At 36.8% G+C, this 18915-nt stretch overlaps 3 protein-coding genes across 4 annotated transcripts; 1 reads left to right on the top strand and 2 right to left on the bottom strand.

Moving 5' to 3' along the window:
• Window positions 1-76: 76 nt before the first annotated feature.
• On the top strand, window positions 77-3292 carry LOC107220328 (large subunit GTPase 1 homolog). The gene is made up of 5 exons (XM_015658881.2): window positions 77-215; window positions 480-1902; window positions 2193-2517; window positions 2637-2985; window positions 3189-3292. Exons 1-4 carry the CDS (start codon window positions 114-116, stop codon window positions 2770-2772), a joined length of 1986 nt encoding a protein of 661 aa, XP_015514367.1. The 5' UTR covers window positions 77-113; the 3' UTR covers window positions 2773-2985; window positions 3189-3292.
• Window positions 3293-10396: 7104 nt separating this feature from the next.
• On the bottom strand, window positions 10397-12281 carry LOC107220324 (RNA polymerase II subunit A C-terminal domain phosphatase SSU72). The gene is made up of 4 exons (XM_015658877.2): window positions 11872-12281; window positions 11568-11711; window positions 11171-11429; window positions 10397-10962 (listed from the first exon to the last, which is right to left on the bottom strand). The coding sequence occupies exons 1-4, from the start codon at window positions 11952-11954 to the stop codon at window positions 10861-10863; spliced, it is 588 nt and encodes a 195-aa protein (XP_015514363.1). The 5' UTR covers window positions 11955-12281; the 3' UTR covers window positions 10397-10860.
• A 4062-nt stretch (window positions 12282-16343) lies between these two features.
• Window positions 16344-18862, bottom strand: LOC107220345 (gametocyte-specific factor 1 homolog). Of its 2 annotated transcripts, none has more exons than XM_015658908.2 (4): window positions 18659-18862; window positions 17644-18052; window positions 17329-17493; window positions 16344-17074 (listed from the first exon to the last, which is right to left on the bottom strand). In XM_015658908.2, exons 2-4 carry the CDS (start codon window positions 17965-17967, stop codon window positions 16853-16855), a joined length of 711 nt encoding a protein of 236 aa, XP_015514394.1. In that variant the 5' UTR covers window positions 17968-18052; window positions 18659-18862; the 3' UTR covers window positions 16344-16852. The 2 variants fall into 2 exon arrangements, with proteins under 2 accessions (XP_015514394.1, XP_046593102.1); XM_046737146.1 differs by lacking the exon at window positions 18659-18862 and adding an exon at window positions 18279-18346.
• Window positions 18863-18915: the final 53 nt, after the last annotated feature.

An 18915-nucleotide genomic window follows, 5' to 3' on the forward strand; every position in this document is an offset into this window, starting at 1 on the left:
GTGCAACCACGTGACTGACGGAAAATTTGAGTTCACGATCAGACGGGCACGAATCGTGTCATGCGGTTGGTTTTTTTCTCACGGATTATTGATAGTTGAAAAGCAGATCGAAGATGGGCAAGAAGAATAAATCCGGCGGTAACCTGGGTCGAGCCCTAATCAAGGACCGCTTTGGGTCCATGAAAGGGAAAAAAACAGCGGGTGATTCGTCGATGGTGAGGTTACCCGTCAAAACGTTTTCGCCGTCAACCTAACCTAACTTAACCCAGTTTTTTTTGTAATTATCAAATCACCTAATTCCATTTAACTTATTTATTTTATTCAGCTTGAAATAAGAACGAGGTGAATTTCTTCGCGGAATAGTTATTTTCTAAAAACTTTCCTTTTACTCTTAGAATTTTACCCAAATCTCAAAGAGTATAGAAAACCTAATGCACTCGAAAGTCGATCACAAAAGTAAATACAACTTACCTTTCAAGCTACATACAGCAGAGATCAACGATGGCTATGATTGGGGACGTCTCAATCTCCAATCTGTCACTGAAGAGAGTTCCTTCCAAGAGTTTCTCTCAACGGCAGAGCTTGCTGGAACTGAATTCCAGGCAGAGAAATTGAATGTTATGTTCGTCAATCCAAAAAGTGGCATCGGGTTGTTATCAAAGGAGGAGAAAGCCAAAGTCCTAGAGTCCCATGAGGAAAACAAAAAACTTTTAAAAATACCTCGGAGACCGGCTTGGGATCAGACTACAACAGCTTACGAGTTGCAAGTAAAGGAGAAAGAAGAGTTTTTGGAATGGCGAAGACAGCTGGCACTCCTTCAGGAAGACAAAGGTCTCATGCTGACCCCTTATGAAAAGAATTTAGAATTTTGGAGGCAACTCTGGCGAGTGGTCGAGCGGAGTGACGTCGTTGTCCAGATTGTAGATGCGAGGAATCCTCTCCTCTTTAGATGTGAAGATCTTGAGGTATATGTTAAGGAAGTAAACAAAAATAAGCTCAACATGATCCTGCTGAACAAAGCTGATTTTCTAACTGAGCATCAAAGACAGGCATGGGCAGATTATTTTAGTGAGAAGAATATGAGGGTTGCATTCTTTTCAGCAACGCTTGCCGCTGATGAGAAAGATCCTGAAGAACTCTCGAAGGAAAGTGATGACAGAAATGATATGGATGAAGAAAGTAGCGAGGATGATGATGATCATAGTCAGTATACCAGCAATCTCGATTCTGAGAATGGATCTGAAGCATCTTCGGATACTGAGTATGAAAGCGCTGAAGATGGCTTCACAGATACAGTACAGAATCCCCAGCAATCTTACCACAATATTAAAGAAAACCCTGCGGAACCTTTACACGAAACATCTAATCTAAATGCATCTAAAGACAATGACAGCGTTTGTAATACTACTGTTGAAAGTGATAAGCGAATTGAAAACTCTTCGGAATTACTAACGAGAGAAAAATTAATAGAACTTTTGAAGAACATTTACAAGGGGACGACGTATCAGCCTGGAATTACTACAATTGGTTTGGTGGGTTATCCAAACGTTGGTAAGAGTTCGACGATCAATGCACTATTGATGGAAAAGAAAGTTTCCGTGTCGGCAACACCTGGAAAAACAAAACATTTCCAGACGATATTTCTCGAAAAAAATCTCCTCCTTTGCGACTGTCCTGGACTGGTTATGCCGAGCTTTATTTGTACTAAGGCGGACATGATTCTTAATGGTATATTACCAATCGATCAAATGCGAGACCATGTCCCTGCAGTCACTCTACTCGGTACCCTAATTCCAAGGCACATAATTGAAGACTTGTACGGCTTCATGCTACCTCCACCTTTGGAGGGAGAAGATCCTACTAGGCCACCCACTGCTGAGGAACTGCTAAACGCCTATGGATGTAAGTTCAGAGACTCTAGGCAATACGAAAATTAAGTCGGCAAAGAAGCCAAGTTTGAAACTGACATAAAACCAATCGGAAATCCGTGTTACTTCATTTTCGTTAACACAAAATTTTGCATTTCATGTAAATACTAAACTTCAAAAACAGATTCGCTTAAGTACTACTGAGATATTCAAAATAAGAAATGCATTGCGAGTCATCCATTCTAAAAGTGACCCTTGTGATAAATGGTCTTCATATTTGGTTTTGACCCTGTGTATTTTCTCCATGATTTTACAAACCCGCAGATAACAGAGGGTTCATGACACAGAATGGGCAACCCGACAATCCGAGGTCTGCTCGCTATGTATTGAAAGACTACGTGAATGGCAGATTACTATATTGTGTAGCACCACCAAACCTTCAGCAGGACATGTTTCACAAGTTTCCTGAGCGAAAGAAACTCAGTATAGTCGACAGAGTCCTACCACCTAGAGCTGCCAGGGCTGTGAAGGGTGTCAGGGTGACAACAGATGATTTGGATAAGGCGTTTTTCCAGAAAACAATACCAGGTGCTCATATCAGGGGAAAACTTGGAAAAACTGGAGGCTTACCTGTTAGAATTGGGCAGAGGTAAGATTTTCATGAAAACAAAGTGTATGTTTTTAAAACATCTTATATGTTGATTTAAAAATTCAATTTTACTATAGAACAATTTCTAATTAACCTGTCAAAAATTCTTTATTCATCAGTGAAACAGATTCTTTGATTGGTTCGACCTCAAATCTGACAGTGGGTGCAAAGCCGTGGAAACAGATCAATAAACACTCAAATAAGAAGAAACGTGAGAAAGCTAGACGAATCTATGCTCATCTTGATCAGCACTGAAATACCTATTCTATTACTCAAAAGTTGTTATGAAATACTGAATAATTCCGCCCAAAAAGGGTTGTTATTCTTATGTTTTAAACATTAACACGGTGCTCATACTTGAGATCTAAATTTAATATGTGAATCTAAGTGTGATCCAAACAGCAGCTTGATAAAAATAAAGAACGTGCATAGTTTAGTACGTCGTCAATGGAAAATCTACTGATTGAGGTATTAATACAATTCATTGCTACACCCAGCCTCTAGTTAACAATATTGTTTATTGAATCATTCATATTATCTTTATTATCAATCATATTACATGATCCTCATTTTGGGCGATGCATTACAAATTGTCAACAATTCCCTTGTTCGGGCATATTTCCAAGTGAAACAGGAATTCTTCTTCGTTCACCATGTGTATTGTATTGTAGGGGCACATCTGCTTCTTGGCTAAGGGATAAGCTTTGCGACATTTTGTCAAATGGACTTGCATATGTTTCTGAGCCAGTCTATGAGATGGATTATACGGATATGTGGTGTTCCGTTAAGAATCCTGAGTGTCCACGATTGCCTTTGTACATGACGGAAGGTCTTTTCCAGTGGCTGGTTTGATCGATGGGGTGCACCACTCACTTATTTCCAGGCTGAAATAGCTGAATTCCAGACACCCCTCAATTTAGACTGACTTGAAGGTGTCGATGGGTTACGAATTACGACTCGGTTCCGTCGGTGGTGGGGTGTTATTCTGCAGAGTAGCCATCGCGCCACTTTTCCGTTGTGAATGCACTCCCTGACTCATCTAATTGTGTAGGAGGAAGCGACCCTCACACTTTTAGCGCGTGTCGCGTGTTTCAAAGGAGCCGTTCGTAACAGAGTACATCAAACTTCAAAGCTAAAGTTTTCAGCATGATATTAAGAATGCCAAATCATCCAGAGTGTATTTAACCAAATGAAAAACTATACGCATTAAGGATATAAAATAAAATTTATCCCACAGAGATAATATTAATTATCAATGTGATTCATCCTCGGTGCAACAAGTACGCCTTGAGAACGAAGAGAGAAAGAGAGAACCTTTGTCATTTGGCATCACAATTTTGCTAACATCCCACGATTAGCATCGTACATGGGGTGTACGTTACCGTGATTCCTTCATTCACCCGTTTAATTTTTTGCTTCGAGATAATTTCGGCTTGAGCACCTTCGGCAATGTAATGCATTGATCGTTTTGACAGAAGAGACCTTGCTAAAATATTTACTCACCTTGTAAACAAGTGTGAAAATGCGAAATAATGAATAATTCGATGGTAAATAGAGATCAACCTCGAGTTCAACCACGTTCAACAACTGCGTACACAACTCCTTTTAGTTCAGATTTTCTACTTTGAGTAAACGAAGTGAAATGAGGTTGAAATGTTTCAACTTTAACGACAGTATTTTGCGTATCAATGGCGGTTCGTGAAGTGACAATTCTCGTTACAGTTATTATTTGATTTATCGGTGGTAAGAAATTAGATCTGCGATGATTTCCGAAGCAGAAAAACAATCTTGATTTCATAAGCGCTATTTTAAAACAATGTCATTTTTTTTTTTTTTTCCATGTACCGGTATGTATACGACATCGTAAATTTCCTCTCTGGAGCTGAAAAACTGCATTTTCCATCACCTTCAAAATGATAATAACGAAATTGTAAAACCACTGCAGGAAATTACGCTATATTATTTTCTTCTAAAACTCCGTACGAAATAATTAGTCAGAATTTTTTTTTTTTTATCACCTCGTTATTGGGCGTGGATATATCCATAGCGGTTGTTTTTACGACATTGTTTCCAATGTATGTCAGGAGCTCCTAATTAGCTCCTAATTCTCACATAGTCAAAACAATGTAAATATTTTTTTTTCACTTCGGGGGAGCTAGCTTTCCGGTAAGCTGCCCCCCCCCCCTCCCCCACCGCCACTTTTAAAAATTGATTTTCTCGTAACAGAAGCGAGATCAAGAATCGCGGTTTGCTGCACTGCAGAACTCATAAATAGCTCTTTAATCTGTGATTTTTTCAAATATTTTTGAGCAAGTGGGAAGGCCAGCTTCATGGAGATGACTTCAACGACTTAACAAATTATCTAGCAAGTGAAAGTTTGAATACCTATCTATATTCGAAGACCCAACCACTCATGTATCGTTGTTCTCATTCTTTTTGTTAAAGACGAAATTAAGAAATGAGCATTATTACAGCATTTATTCAATTTCTGTGTTCATTACGAACTCAGCGATGGACGTATGGTATATTTAACTTCAGGGCTAAATACAGGACAGAATTCCGCAATTTTTTCGATTTGCATAATTGAATTCGAACTATGCATTCTCGAGATACACGGTGTTTAGTATATATATGCACTATACCTATATGTATACAGGAGATGCGCGACTAAGTATAACTTAATATTCGACAAATTTTAGATTAAGTTTAATTACATTCGAACCATTCTTTTGCAAGGTATTACGTTTTCGGTGTTATCAGTTTGGTTTACCGCATAGTAATAAGTTAACATTTATGAAAAAGCAGCATGAGATATAAATGTATACAATTTCTTCAACTTTTGAAGTCACATTCAGCTTACGGCAGGAAAAAGCAAAATATGAGCTCAATTATTATCTGTCTGGGGGCGCGCTAACTTTTTATTTTTTTATAAACAAGCGTATCGAAAGAAAAAGTTTTACGACTAATTTGCGGCTTATTTACGGCAAATTATCAGCCAAATCAGAATTACGTATGATGCTCACTCTTCCCTTTTTTGGTAGATAGCGCGCTAAATTTTTGAAAAGTTGGCACGTCATCCTTTTTTTTTTTTTTGATTGAAAATAGAGTGCGACAAAACAAAAGGTCGCGTGACTAATTTACGAATAATTAACGCCGAATTTACATTCTCGACAATTGGCGTGTCAAGTTCATACAGGTCCATTTTAGACAGGCTATAAAGTTTGTGCCAGCCTATAGAATGGGACTGTGAAGCCCCTTTTCGTGTTTGAGATATGTGGTCTTCGATATTCGGAGATGTGTACAACATCGAAATCACCAGGACACCCCCTAAGGGGACTAAGCATCGAAAATTTTCAAAATTTTTTTTTTTCTTTTTGTATTCAGTTACTACAATCTCTTTCGCATATTTTAGCGCAAAAAGAACTGAAAAATTCGCAAAATTGAGTTCAGGAGAGCAATAAAACTGCAGCCTGGTCGTCCGAGAAAGAGAAAATTCTGAGACAATCAATCGGTTAATGAAGAAGGCGAGAAGATTGATGATGGTCCTAGCACAGCGACAGCTTCGGCGCGAAAGATGAGATCGTCTCGACGAGATCGCGCAGCTAATCCCGATAACGCGTTTGAAATTATAAACATTGTCACCGTTTTCTCTGCGCTGAGTGAACTTGTGCTGTATAAAGTGTGCAAGAAAGAAATTAAATCCAGCACGGTATGCCATACTGGACTGGCATTTCAGATATTAATAGTTTGTCAACAATGCGAGCCACGCTACATCGATATTCGAGCCCGAGAGCGACCGATCGGTCCTACGATATAAATGCGCGGTGTGTGTTCGCACTAAAAATGTAGGTGCCGGATACTCGATGATTCAATTGTTCTGCAGATTATTCGATTTGCCAAAGTTCGTGTGTCGCAGGATAAAGAAAAAAAAATGTCGGATATTTTATTTGCATTATAAAAAAAAGTAAGCACAACGCCCTACAGGATGACTCGATTAATGTAAACCACGATCGAATTTGGTTTAAAATTTTTTTTTTTTTTTCTTTTCGTTTTTCAATGAACAATTAATTAACAGGACAACTTGAGACGATTACAAAGACGATTACAGATAAACAAAGTTCTGAGAACAGTTACTTCAGGATCAGCACGCGTGTCAATGATGCACGCGGTACAAGAGAAAAATTAATTTGTCTGCAGATAGCGATAGTATCGTAGTTTCTAGCGATGGAAGTTGGATAAAAAGAGGCTTCTCGTCTTCACAAGGCATTTCAGCTTTGATCGGTAATGCCACGGGTAAAATTCTGGACACCCAACATCAAATCATCTTACTGACAAGCGTGCAAAATATAACAACCGAAGATTGGAACAATAGAGTACAATAATTGACGATATCATTACCAAAGCGCGGGAAAAATGGAGGTCGATGGTATTGTCGAAATGTTCCGCCAATCTTCTGAGAAATATGATGGAAATCGATGGAAATCAATGGAAAAGCAAAATTGACTGACGTTCTCATCAAAGAATTAACGGTGTTTAATTATGGAAGGCAATTCGGAGCAGCAATACTGTGGAAGAAATGAAGAACAATATCTGGGCAACATTTTACCACAAATGCTCTACCGACCAGAAACCGCAGCACGATCACTGTCCATACGGACAAGACAACTGGTGTATGTGGTAAAAAGCTAAATGTGACGGCTCACTAAAGGATTACAAACACAAATCTGCACTGCATACCGATGTCCAAACAGCAATAGAACCAGTGTACAAAGCTTTAACTGACGAGGAACTATTGTCGAGATGCGTGAGACATTATACACAAAATTCAAACGAATCATTTCATTCGATTGCGTGGAAAATTGCTACGAAATCATCATTCACCGGGATTGATATCGTTGAAATCGCAACAAACACGGCAACTTTATTATTTAATGACGGTTCGATTCGTTTGCTGGATGTGCTTGTTGGATGCAGAATAAAGATCAAAAGCATCAACAAAAAAAGCCAGGTCAGAAAAAAACTGACGTTCCGCGATTGCTGCAACACAAGCAGCTGATTGTGAGATCGAGACGTCCTTCTGCGGTGCCGGTGATTTTTACAGTACATGAGTTGCAATGTTTCTACCGTAGTACTGCGCAAAAACTTTAATTAAACCTGTTGTTCTCGAAAGGGAATTTTGTAATAGTTTTACCACGATAATTCAAGCACCATTGAAGATATCGCCTTAATTGTTTTTTAAATGAAGATATCAACTTTCTCTACACATTGAACCGACGTCTATATAAAAATAAAATTATTATTGTTGTTATTGCAATAAATGTCATTTGTTTTTCGACGTTTTTTCAATATATTTCAAATTTTGACGCCATTTTTTTAATTTTCATCTTTTTTCAGAAATTATCGGTTCAGTATGGTGGAGGAACATCTGACGAAGGGAATGGCGCTTGGAAATTGCCGAAAACTGGCGCCGTTCACTCAAAATCGTGGCAATAAGAGAGCAACGCGTGAGACGCGGGTCTTTTGCATTCGCCCATATCGTCCTTAAATATTTATATTTTTCAAACCTCAACTACTGAAATTGTTAGCCAAAACTCCGATAAAAACGTTGCAAAAAAGAAAATGTATCTATATTCTTTCAGTTTTTCCCAAATGCCATTTGAATTTTTTCCCACTTTCGGCCTATTTTTGCTGCCTAGTCTCCTGAAGGACCTCATTGTAAATGATTCACGATTCTTATAAACATTATCCCAAGACGATAAAAAATCCCTAAAAAAACGTTACTTGTCCAGTGTTTTGATCAGCACTGAAATACCTATTCTATTACTTGAAATTTGTTATTAAATACTGAATAATTCAGCCCAAAGAGGGTTGTGTTTCTTTCGTTTTAAACATTTATATTGTGACACTACGGCCACGTGCACTTTACAAAACATATTAATGCTGTTCGCCAATTGCTTTCTGCAATAATAATTAAGAATGAAGCGGAAATATAGAAGCGGAGAACAAGATCCTTCTCTGGGCATTTGGACTACACCATGGGCTACAATAGACCTTAGGTTAGGTAAATGAGCGTCGGCGATAAATCGACAGGTCAAGGCAGACAATTTGTATGTGATGGAACATTACTATTTGTTTATTCAGGAAATTGACAGGACAACAAGGAATGCATATGATAGGAGCGAGGGGTGTTGGGTATTTAGGAGCTAGCACAATTTTAAGTGTATTTGGAAAAGGGGAGTATGTTGTTAACGTCACTTCCGCTATCAGAAAATTGTCGATTAGTACACTAACAAGGGTAGACTCACCCTCATTAACAACGGATTTCGACGAATCTCATTGTCAGGTATATTGTCTATTGAATAGGTCGGAGGTATATCTAGTGCGGAAAGGGTCTCCCTACAATATACCTGAGACCCATCGAAATCCGTTCTGAATGAAAATGAGCCTACCCTTGTAAAATTATTCATAATGTATATTACCAGGATTTCCGGACGGTGACACACAATACCACTCTAGGATTAAGTCTACAAATGCTGATTGCCGGATGGTTATTACAAGGTTGTAAACATGCAAGGATATCCTACTTACTCATCCTGCCATTACCGTATGATTGAATAAAGGTTCAATAAAGGTATACCTATTAAGGTTACAAACACTGATTTTCGGATGGTTATATTACATGTAAAGATATCTACTAATCCTGCAATAACCGTACGATTGAATGAAGGAAGGTTCACCACAGGTATATAACTAGCAGTAGGCATCCTAAATCTGAGTGTCGGATGGTTAGTTTGAAAGATTGCTCGTGAACCTCCCCCCCTATCGGATGGTTCCATGCACATAAGCAATGATGTCTACTAATCCCGCATTACCGTACGGTGGGCGAAAAAGCTTCTTCTTTGAATGAATACCCTGTCCATTATCTGATGGATACACTCAGGCATACAAAGATGGTACAGTTACTTACAAACGATTTTGCGCATCGGTTGAATGGGACATCGTGACCCAAGTGACATGTTCGTTTTTCACAAAGAAAAAAATTATATGGAAAATACGTGTACTTTGTTTTTTTTTTGTACCAATTTTGTAATTTTCTATAGCCAATTTATCCGAATTGGTCAGGAAAAATTATAGGATTTTTGTTTGGGAAATATGGAAAAGTGAGGGAATTTTGTGATGGAGATTTAGTAGCCACTCTAAAAGATCATGGGGAACTGTTGCCACGCACACTCATCTGTTTGTCAATCGGTGGAATAAATCGATCAAATTACGTCAACAGGATTCGTACGCACAGGGAAAACCGGGAAAACCGGGAAAACTCAAGGAGTTTCTTACAGCAGGGAAAAGTCAGGGAATTTTGAAAATAAGACTGGAATTTTAAATTTCTTGAAGAAATAAACTCGTTCTTATACGTACATTACTTGATATCAAACCTCCTTTCGTTTTTTTTATTACTGAAAATTGCTGGCTGTTATTTGTAAATTAGTAGTCGGACAGTAAGTTAATTACTAGGTAATATTTAAGGTATTAGTATTAATTTGCAAAAAAATTGTCATTAATCAGCGGCATATTTCTTGGAAGGTTATTGAAAAAAAATTCTATTTTCAGGCTGGAACACCTGGAAAAGTCAGGGAATTTCGGGTTCCAAAAAGCGTCGAACCCTGGTGAATAGAGTAGACGAATTCTGACACGTTACAATATGAAGATCATACTTGAGATCTAATTTCAATCTATGAATCTTAGCGTAATCCCAATAGCAGCTTGATAAAAATAAAAAATGTATATAGTACTTCGTCAAGGTATAAATACAATTCACTAGTACACCCTGCCTCTATTTTAAAATGTTGTTTATTAAATCTTGTTAATTATAATAAATGAATAATTTGAAAGCGTGTAATGAATTTTTTATTCACAAATATATTTATTTTGACACGTTCGATAACACTTGGATAAACAATTAAACGCTCTTTGCAGAGCATTGTATCATACATGTTGTTATAAGTCTAATTTTTACTTCCCATCACTTGATACCTATTGATATAAATCAACAGGCAATTGAAATATACAGATGTTAATAGGAACTTGATAAATTATACAATGTTTTCATAATATATTTCTAATAACTCCGTATTTAACGAATAAATACAATTTTTATGTTTTTTTGAATTATAAATGGTGATAATTTCATCGATTGACCAATCTCCTTATTAAAGCGATACGTAAGCCCTGTAGCAAAGTCACTAGTTCTATAATTAAATATTCCTAACTTACATTAATTTATAATCTAATTTCAAGATTGATAGACTCTAAGACGAGTTGTCAAAATTGTTAAATTTTGAGAAATCAGTAGAACAGCACAGTGTGTAATATGGGCCGTGCACATTTTGCTTCGAAATCATGAAGCAGTTCATCTATGTCGTTGTCCAGGTCGTCGCTGTTGGATAACTGTAACATTGAATTGTTATTCTCTTACAGAAAAAATCAGCACTGTTGCAACTTGAATAATAACAAGTAACAAAGACTAAAAAGTTCAGAGATCTATTTCAACAATTATTGCGTTGAATTCAATATGTTTCACAAATACATTGAACAAATATTTATCTCAACAAAACAAGCCCTGATTCTAGGAAGAATATTGAAAAAGTAAAATTACCACTGTGACTAGTTCGCAAATGAGGAACGAGCCGACCGTGGCCTCCTCATGATTATCCTGAATATCAATGTTGATAAGATGGACGGGCTGATTATCTTCATGGCTTCTCGCTTCCATGCATTCGATGACTTGATCATAAACACGCTCTTCGCATGTAACTAGAATATCAAATTTGTCCTTGGAAAGTTGAAACCGTTCAGGTCTCGGTTTTATCCGACGATTTCTATCCAGCATGTGAAGTAACCCATTTTGCGTATAACTGAAATTGTGATTAAGAAAAATTATTGATTTATTAAGTTATGTATTGCACGTGAAACTTTTCATTGCGGAAAAGGTACTGAAATTAATTACAGGCTTAAATATTAGCCACAATAAATAGTTCAAATTAAAAACATACTATTGTTTATCTTTGGTCAGCAAGTCGTTGTAAATTTCTTCGTACGATGTGCCAAAATCATAAATGTTTGGACGATCAGGAGCATTTCCTGGCAACTTTACCTTATCCCCAGTGCCAAAAGACTTTACATTAAATCCCTTTTTGCTGAAACATGATAAAATATTTTTCTTTATAACTGCACCAGATACAAGTGTTTACGATATGAGTCAAGGTTGAAATCTTGATGTGAGAATTAGCAAATTATATAGAGCTGTAGGGTTGCTCCAACTTCAACATTGAGTCATTTATATAGAAATCAGTTTACCTCAAAAATGCATGAGCTTCCATACTTCTGTTCATATTACTCGAACATATGACTGCGATGCTTATCGTATTTTGTGCCGGCATTGCTTTTGCGGGAATACGCAAAGCGTGATTAGAGTTGTGGAGGAATGCGAGGTTAACCGACTTAACCTCAAAATCAATGACTTGAACGATTCTCACGTACGATTATTCAAACTAAAGAAATTTCTATTTTGAAATTTGCGAGTTTGAATAAGCTTTCTACTGAGGTTTCAACATCCGTAGAAAAATTTCTTCAACCACCAAATATCAGTAAAGAATCAACCACGACACCCTTCAACCTTCGTGTCTCCTACGTGACTGCCCTGGACTGCCCTACTGACTGCGAACGTCACTGTAGAAAACCGACGTACAAGCGCAGACCTTAGACCCCTTAGACCATACGGAAAGGATTGGGCATGGGAGCGGTGGGGGTGCTGCCGAGTGAGGAGACAAGGATAGCCATAGCGATATACCGGGACAATCTGTCGAAACTTGGAAATCAACTGCGCATGCGCGAGTTTTATTTAAACTGTTTCTGGCGGCGACGTAGTTGATACGAATTTTCGAGGTTAGAATCTCAAATAATTGAGATAGTGACTCGGAAAGGTTTCGGAAGCATTTGTTGTTGGGTCAGAAACATAGACTTATACCACTTATACATAATAGACTGAGCATGCCGGATATTTCCCTCGTCCTCTGAACGCCTATCGGTGTTGGTGCTGTCTCTTTCTCTCTTATGGGGTTTTCCGCCCTACTCATCTCTCAAATACCGCCCATGGTGGGGGAACCAAGCGCTAGAGGGGAAGAGAAAAGCAAGTGAGGGGCAGTTGCAGGTTGTGCCATCCCACATATCCCCACCCCAAGATCGCTAGAAAGAGATAGCAGTATCAGCTGCGGGTGTAAGACAAGAATAGCACCGAAAACGGGGGAATCGAGGTTCAGGAGACAGTCGCTCCGAACTAATGCTCAGTTTATTTTATATATGGGCTATTCCGCGTCAACCGGATCAGTCATCTCTCAGATATTTTTTTAATTTCGCATGTGGATTGTGTAGGGGGAGTCAGATTTTTGTGCGAAAGCGCGAATCTCATAATGCAAAATTCGATTTTTTATTAACAATAACAAATTAGACTCCCATTTTTTTCAAAAATTCATAACTTCGGCAAAAAATTAGATACGATATATTTTTTTTTTAAATTACGCGGAAAGCTCCATAGAATTTAAAAAAAAATACGAAATGGTAAAAACAAGTTGTTATCAATTGTTTATTTAACAATTAATTTTTCAAAGATTTTTAAAACAGTGACTGACACGATCAAAAAATTTTTTTAAAATTCTGACATGTTCCTTGAACTGTACTACAACCTGTGAATTAATTCCAGAGGGGTATTTTTCTTCATTTTTGAGTAAAAAATCATTAAAGGTGTCGATGCGCATGAAATTGCGGCCCGCCGAGTCTCTACGTAATGGCGGGCGGCCGGTTGCCGTCCACCGCTACACCGCGGTGGCGTCGCAGCGTTATTTTAGAGTCATTTTCACGATGTAGGACATGATTGAAGAATCTGAAAAAAATACTGTACCTTCACAAGGCCTGCTCAAAGCGATAAGTGAAGTTTCAAGAATGTGTTTTTATTTTAAAATAAGTAGCAAGTTATGTAATTATTATCATTTATGTGCACTCTCATGGTGTGTAACCGTTATTTTGAATCTCTGTAATAAAAAAACGGTGAAAAACACATTCCTGAAACTTCACTTATCGCTTTGAGCAGGCCTTGTGAAGGTACAGTATTTTTTTCAGATTCTTCAATCATGTCCTACATCGTGAAAATGACTCTAAAATAACGCTGCGACGCCACCGCGGTGTAGCAGTGGACGGCAACCGGCCGCCCGCCATTACGTAGAGACTCGGCGGGCCGCAATTTCATGCGCATCGACACCTTTAATGATTTTTTACTCGAAAACGAAGAAAAATACCCCTCTGGAATTAATTCACAGGTTGTAGTACAGTTCAAGGAACATGTCAGAATTTTAAAAAAATTTTTTGATCGTGTCAGTCACTGTTTTAAAAATCTTTGAAAAATTAATTGTTAAATAAACAATTGATAACAACTTGTTTTTACCATTTCGTATTTTTTTTTAAATTCTATGGAGCTTTCCGCGTAATTTGAAAAAAAAGAAATATATTGTATCTAATTTTTTGCCGAAGTTATGAATTTTTGAAAAAAATGGGAGTCTAATTTGTTATTGTTAATAAAAAATCGAATTTTGCATTATGAGATTCGCGCTTTGGCACAAAAATCTAACTCCTCCCACACAATCCACATGCCAAATTAAAAAAATATCTGAGAGATGACTGATCCGGTTGACGCGGAATAGCCCATATAAGTCTATGGTCAGATAGTTCATTCTTCAAAGAACGGTCGGAATTTAATGCTTATGCTCTTTGAAAATTAAAATGTACACATTACGTTGGTCCCCTGCATCGCAGACAAAAATATCGCTGCGTCCTAACTCTCGAGATCTAGTAGGCCCTGAAAAAAACGCGTATTTTGAAACGCTCTGGCCATGAAATTCACTATGCATGCCTAAAATAATCGTGAATAGTTATGTATATAATTATGTAAAAAAGAAAATATTTTATATTACGTTAAAAAGTTTAATCCAAAGAATATAAAAGATATAACACCGATTCAGACGATCATCACAGATACGTCAAGTAACAAACATATGTCTATATAAATAGTTTTATAAAAATATTGTTGTTATATACAGTTAGTGACAGCTTGCTCATTGGAATTCCATTACAAGGAATCAAGCTTGAATTATTGATGCCTAAGTAACACCTCTTTTACTCGTTGTTCACGGATCAGCTGAATGCTGTAACAATAATCAGAACTGTATCGTATTAATAAAGAATAATTTTTTGACATTTCACATCCAATGAAGTGTAAAAAGTTATTACATATATAAGTGTAATAATAAAATAATTGTTTACAATTTGATTGAATGTAATTAGATCTAAATGAAACTATAGTTTCATTTACATGTAATTAATTAGTTTCTAGTTAACTTCCGTAAATAATTTATTGCGATACATGTACAAAATTAAAGAGACGACGAAGAGTAGAGATTAATCATTTACGAATTTGGGCATACACTTGATTGCATGATTTCATAAAATTGCAATGAATTCAAGGATTTGCAAGATTGAAATATATTTTAGAAGATCTCAAATGATTTCAAAAGGTTTCTCAAGATTCCCAAAAAAGTGTATACCTAATTACACAAGTGATAAACCCCTCAGTCAATGATTTCGATTTAATTTTTAGGAGCGAGATAATATTAATTTATATTTGACGGTACCATAATTGTATCAGGTGCATTCTCAGTGAGCAATCGTTTGTCCTCCAAGTGCTTCATCATGTCACTTAAAGCATTGATTTTTTTATTCATTTGTAGCTTATCTTCTTGCATCACTCTAGCTTTTTTCTTCAATGCCTCGATTTTGTCCAGTGCTTGAGACCAATACTTAGCCCGCTTCGTAGGAGAAGACTAATGTCCTGACTTCACTTGTTTTACATGTATTAGACGCCATATCTGTTTCCTGGAATCTCGGGTCAGTTCTTGTGCGCTGCTTTGATTTAGCAAGGATAAGTTTTGTAGGGACATAGAATTGTGAGAACCATTGCTGTCATAAACCGCATTGTGTAAAGCAGCTTCTGCTATGCTGCTTATTCGTTTCGAATCACCTGTAAGAAGATAATAATTAAATGTTTCATCTATTAATGATGAGGTCGTCCACAATGAATTTTTCTTTATATTTTATTTCAAAAATCAATAGTTTCATTTAGGAATCAGCATGCAAAGTTGGTGCTGTTTAGAATCCTTTTTCTGAATGAGTTTGTATCACAAAATAGTATCATTACTAACCTGACAAAGACTCAGATTCTTGGATCTGCCCATACACTTTGCGGGTAGCTGGATCGTTTAACTGTGAGGGAATAACATCAGGATTTAAATGAGTATACTTCGGAGTGCGTTCAAAATCCTCGAGTCTAAAGTGCTTAGAGCATATAACAGCTGCTTTTCCTGGCTCACAGGATCGTTCAGTGGCTTGAATCCATTATTGTCTCTGCCGTAAATCTTTTGAAAATTTGTAAAAACCGCATTATATGCCAGTCAAATTAAGATAACTTCAATAACATTGAGGTATTTGTAAAAATCGAAATGTAAACACTGTTATACATACGCGTGAAAGGAGACACTTGTTTTTTTTCGTCCACTTCTTTACAATTATGAGCCTAGCAATATCTCATTTTATTTTATTTCTTTTACTTATTACTTATTACAACAAAAATAATATTTATTACACGTAGTTACGATTCTTTGAAGTCAGTATTATGATGTCACTGAGTTATTTCACATAGGGTATGGAATATGTACAGAGAATAATTATGGAGTAGGTAACGAAGTTTTATATTCCAAATTCAAGTAGATAAACATATTGTAATATCGTAGTGTGTAGTTTTCGAACTTTGCGTATCTGGCATCCACCAGGTCTGGTCCCTTGTAAACTATAATTAAATAGTTTATTTACATGAAAAAATAACGCTACGCAGGTAAGGTTAATGGCAAAATATAATTATATTTTTTTGTCATATGGATAAATTCATGGTCAATAGGAAAAATTCAATTCAATTCAAAATTAAAATAATTTCCATAAAATCATTGTGCCATAAACGCACGGTTCATTATCATCGCAACACACAGTAACGTAACGAAAATACAAAGATAATAACAAATAATAGGAGTGACCAACTACCTAATGATACGAGATCTATGCTACTGACCTTAAGGGTAAGTAAAAACTTGATGAATTTGAAATTTGAATGAAAATAAAATGTAGTCTAAGTTTCGCTCCGAACATTTAATTCGATCATTGTCAATAAGCTTTTCGCCGTTTAATGTCTACGCTTGCCACGCCCCTTTGGTTGGTACAGTACAAAACCATCATCTTGGTAAGATGGTCCTGGTTGAGGCTCAGGATGTAAAGCAGTGCTGCTCTGACCACCTGAACTACCGGCTGCATCACCCCCTGCAGATGACTGAGAGCTGAGAGACTTTGGCAGAGTAGTTGGCTGTCTCAGGGGCTGATCATCAGGAAACTCTTTTTCTTTGGCAGCCTAAATTTTGACTCAAGCTTTATCAATACAGTAGAGTTTCAAATTCACAGTGTATACCAAACACGAAACGAAAAGCAGTTTAAAAAAATTTTTATCCCTCGCATTAATTACATAATTTTATTATGGAAATTTAGTAGTTTTTTCAAGAGCAAGTTTGTCTTGTTCACCGTGTGTTGTCAAAATATTTAGAGGTTAATGCATGACCTTAATTCACGCAGAAAATAAAAAAAAAACCCAAAACAACAACACATTACCTTTGGTTCAACCTTGACAACTGAAATACTTTCATCCAGAGCTCGGAATCTTTGTCGTTCTTGTACTCTAAATTTTTTGCGTTCACTTGGGGTAGCACCAATCAAAGTATGTATTATCGGTGCTTCTGCCACATTGACAGCAGCGTCATATGTCCCACAGTTATCCTATTCCATAATTTATATTACTATAGAAATATAATAAACTTACAATATATACGATGTTTTCCTTACAGAATATTTTGATATTATCGTATCTAAGTTAGAGATAAATAAATATAATCTTCCTCATCTAGGCAAAACAAATTTTCTACCAACATTATCCCAATTCTCTTCACTGTCAGGAAGATCCGGCTCTGGCAAAGATTGTATTGCATGATTCTCATCTTGTGTGATGTACGTGAAATTGTCAACAATTCCCCTGTTCGAGCATGTTTCCAAGTGAAACAGGAATTCTTGTTCGTTCACCAGGTGTGTTGCATTGAAGGGGCATGTCTGCTTTTTAGATAAGGGATAAGCTTTGCGACATTTTGTCAAATGGAATTGCATACGTTTGCGAGCCAGTCTATGAGATGCATTATACGGACATGTCAAAAGACTTTCAGGGTCCGGTCCTCCAGTCAAGGGATGAGATGTTGGCATTGTTTAAATTTATATTAATATTGTTGTTGGTTTTGTTGTTATTATTATGATTTGAAGACCTCGTTACTCAAGGAGCTGCGAATATCTGTAATCAAAAAAGTATATAAAAACAGGTATACTTATATGTTTATGGCAAATAAAGGCGATGATAATATAACAACTTCAGAGTTTCAAAGAATGATATAAACAATTAGCACAGTGTATTCAGATTGGTCGGAATCTGCGTCACATAGTGACAACTGCCCAAAAAAAAATAGTATCTGAAAAACATCAAGTTTCTACTAAACATTAGAGTATATCAAACTTCGAACCTAATGTTTTCAGCATGATATTGAGAGTGCCACATCGCCCACAAATCCTTGCGAACGGTGCAGTTAATCAAATGACAAACTATGCGCATTCGAGATACAAAAATAAAAGATTTATGCTGTAGAGATAGTATTAATTATCAACAAATACGCCATGATAACAAAGGACGAGAAGAAGAGGAGAGCCTTCGCTATCTAGGATCACGATTTCGCAAGCATCTTACGATTAGCACCCTACCTTGGGTGTATTAGAGCACATTACCGTAATATTTCATTTAACCCATATAATATTTTGCTTGAAGATAATTTCAGCTCGATTACCCTCAGTAATGCAATAGATTGATCGTTTTGACAGATGAGATCTTGTTAAAATATTTACTCACCCCGTAAATAACTGCAAAATGATTAATAATTCGGGAGTAAATAGAGGTCACCTCGAATTCAAACACGTTCAACAACTACACAACACAAGTTTGTTCAAATTTTCTACTTTGAGTAAATGAACTAACCAATAGCACAAGAAATCCCCCCAAAACATAGTTACTTGCTTTGTCCAGTGTCGTATGTGAAGAGAGATAGATACACTTTGCTAACCACGGTCTTTGTTGCTAACTATGCAATTTGGCCACATCGGTGGTCG

The sequence above is a fragment of the Neodiprion lecontei genome, chromosome 4 (genome assembly GCF_021901455.1).
Source record: "Neodiprion lecontei isolate iyNeoLeco1 chromosome 4, iyNeoLeco1.1, whole genome shotgun sequence".
In the NCBI taxonomy this organism is placed as follows: domain Eukaryota; kingdom Metazoa; phylum Arthropoda; class Insecta; order Hymenoptera; family Diprionidae; genus Neodiprion; species Neodiprion lecontei.

Coding starts and splice junctions, on each gene's coding strand:
- LOC107220345 (XM_015658908.2), bottom strand. CDS start 17,967: ATGCCAACATCTCATCCCTTGACTGGAGGACCGGACCCTGAAAGTCTT. Junction 17,494..17,643: donor GTGAAGAGAATTGGGATAAT/GTTGGTAGAAAA, acceptor ATTATGGAATAG/GATAACTGTGGGACATATGA. Junction 17,075..17,328: donor TTGTCAAGGTTGAACCAAAG/GTAATGTGTTGT, acceptor GTCAAAATTTAG/GCTGCCAAAGAAAAAGAGTT.
- LOC107220324 (XM_015658877.2), bottom strand. CDS start 11,954: ATGCCGGCACAAAATACGATAAGCATCGCAGTCATATGTTCGAGTAAT. Junction 11,712..11,871: donor GAAGCTCATGCATTTTTGAG/GTAAACTGATTT, acceptor ATCATGTTTCAG/CAAAAAGGGATTTAATGTAA. Junction 10,963..11,170: donor TTTGCGAACTAGTCACAGTG/GTAATTTTACTT, acceptor TCAATGTTACAG/TTATCCAACAGCGACGACCT.
- LOC107220328 (XM_015658881.2), top strand. CDS start 114: ATGGGCAAGAAGAATAAATCCGGCGGTAACCTGGGTCGAGCCCTAATC. Junction 216..479: donor CAGCGGGTGATTCGTCGATG/GTGAGGTTACCC, acceptor TTACCTTTCAAG/CTACATACAGCAGAGATCAA. Junction 1,903..2,192: donor ACTGCTAAACGCCTATGGAT/GTAAGTTCAGAG, acceptor ACAAACCCGCAG/ATAACAGAGGGTTCATGACA.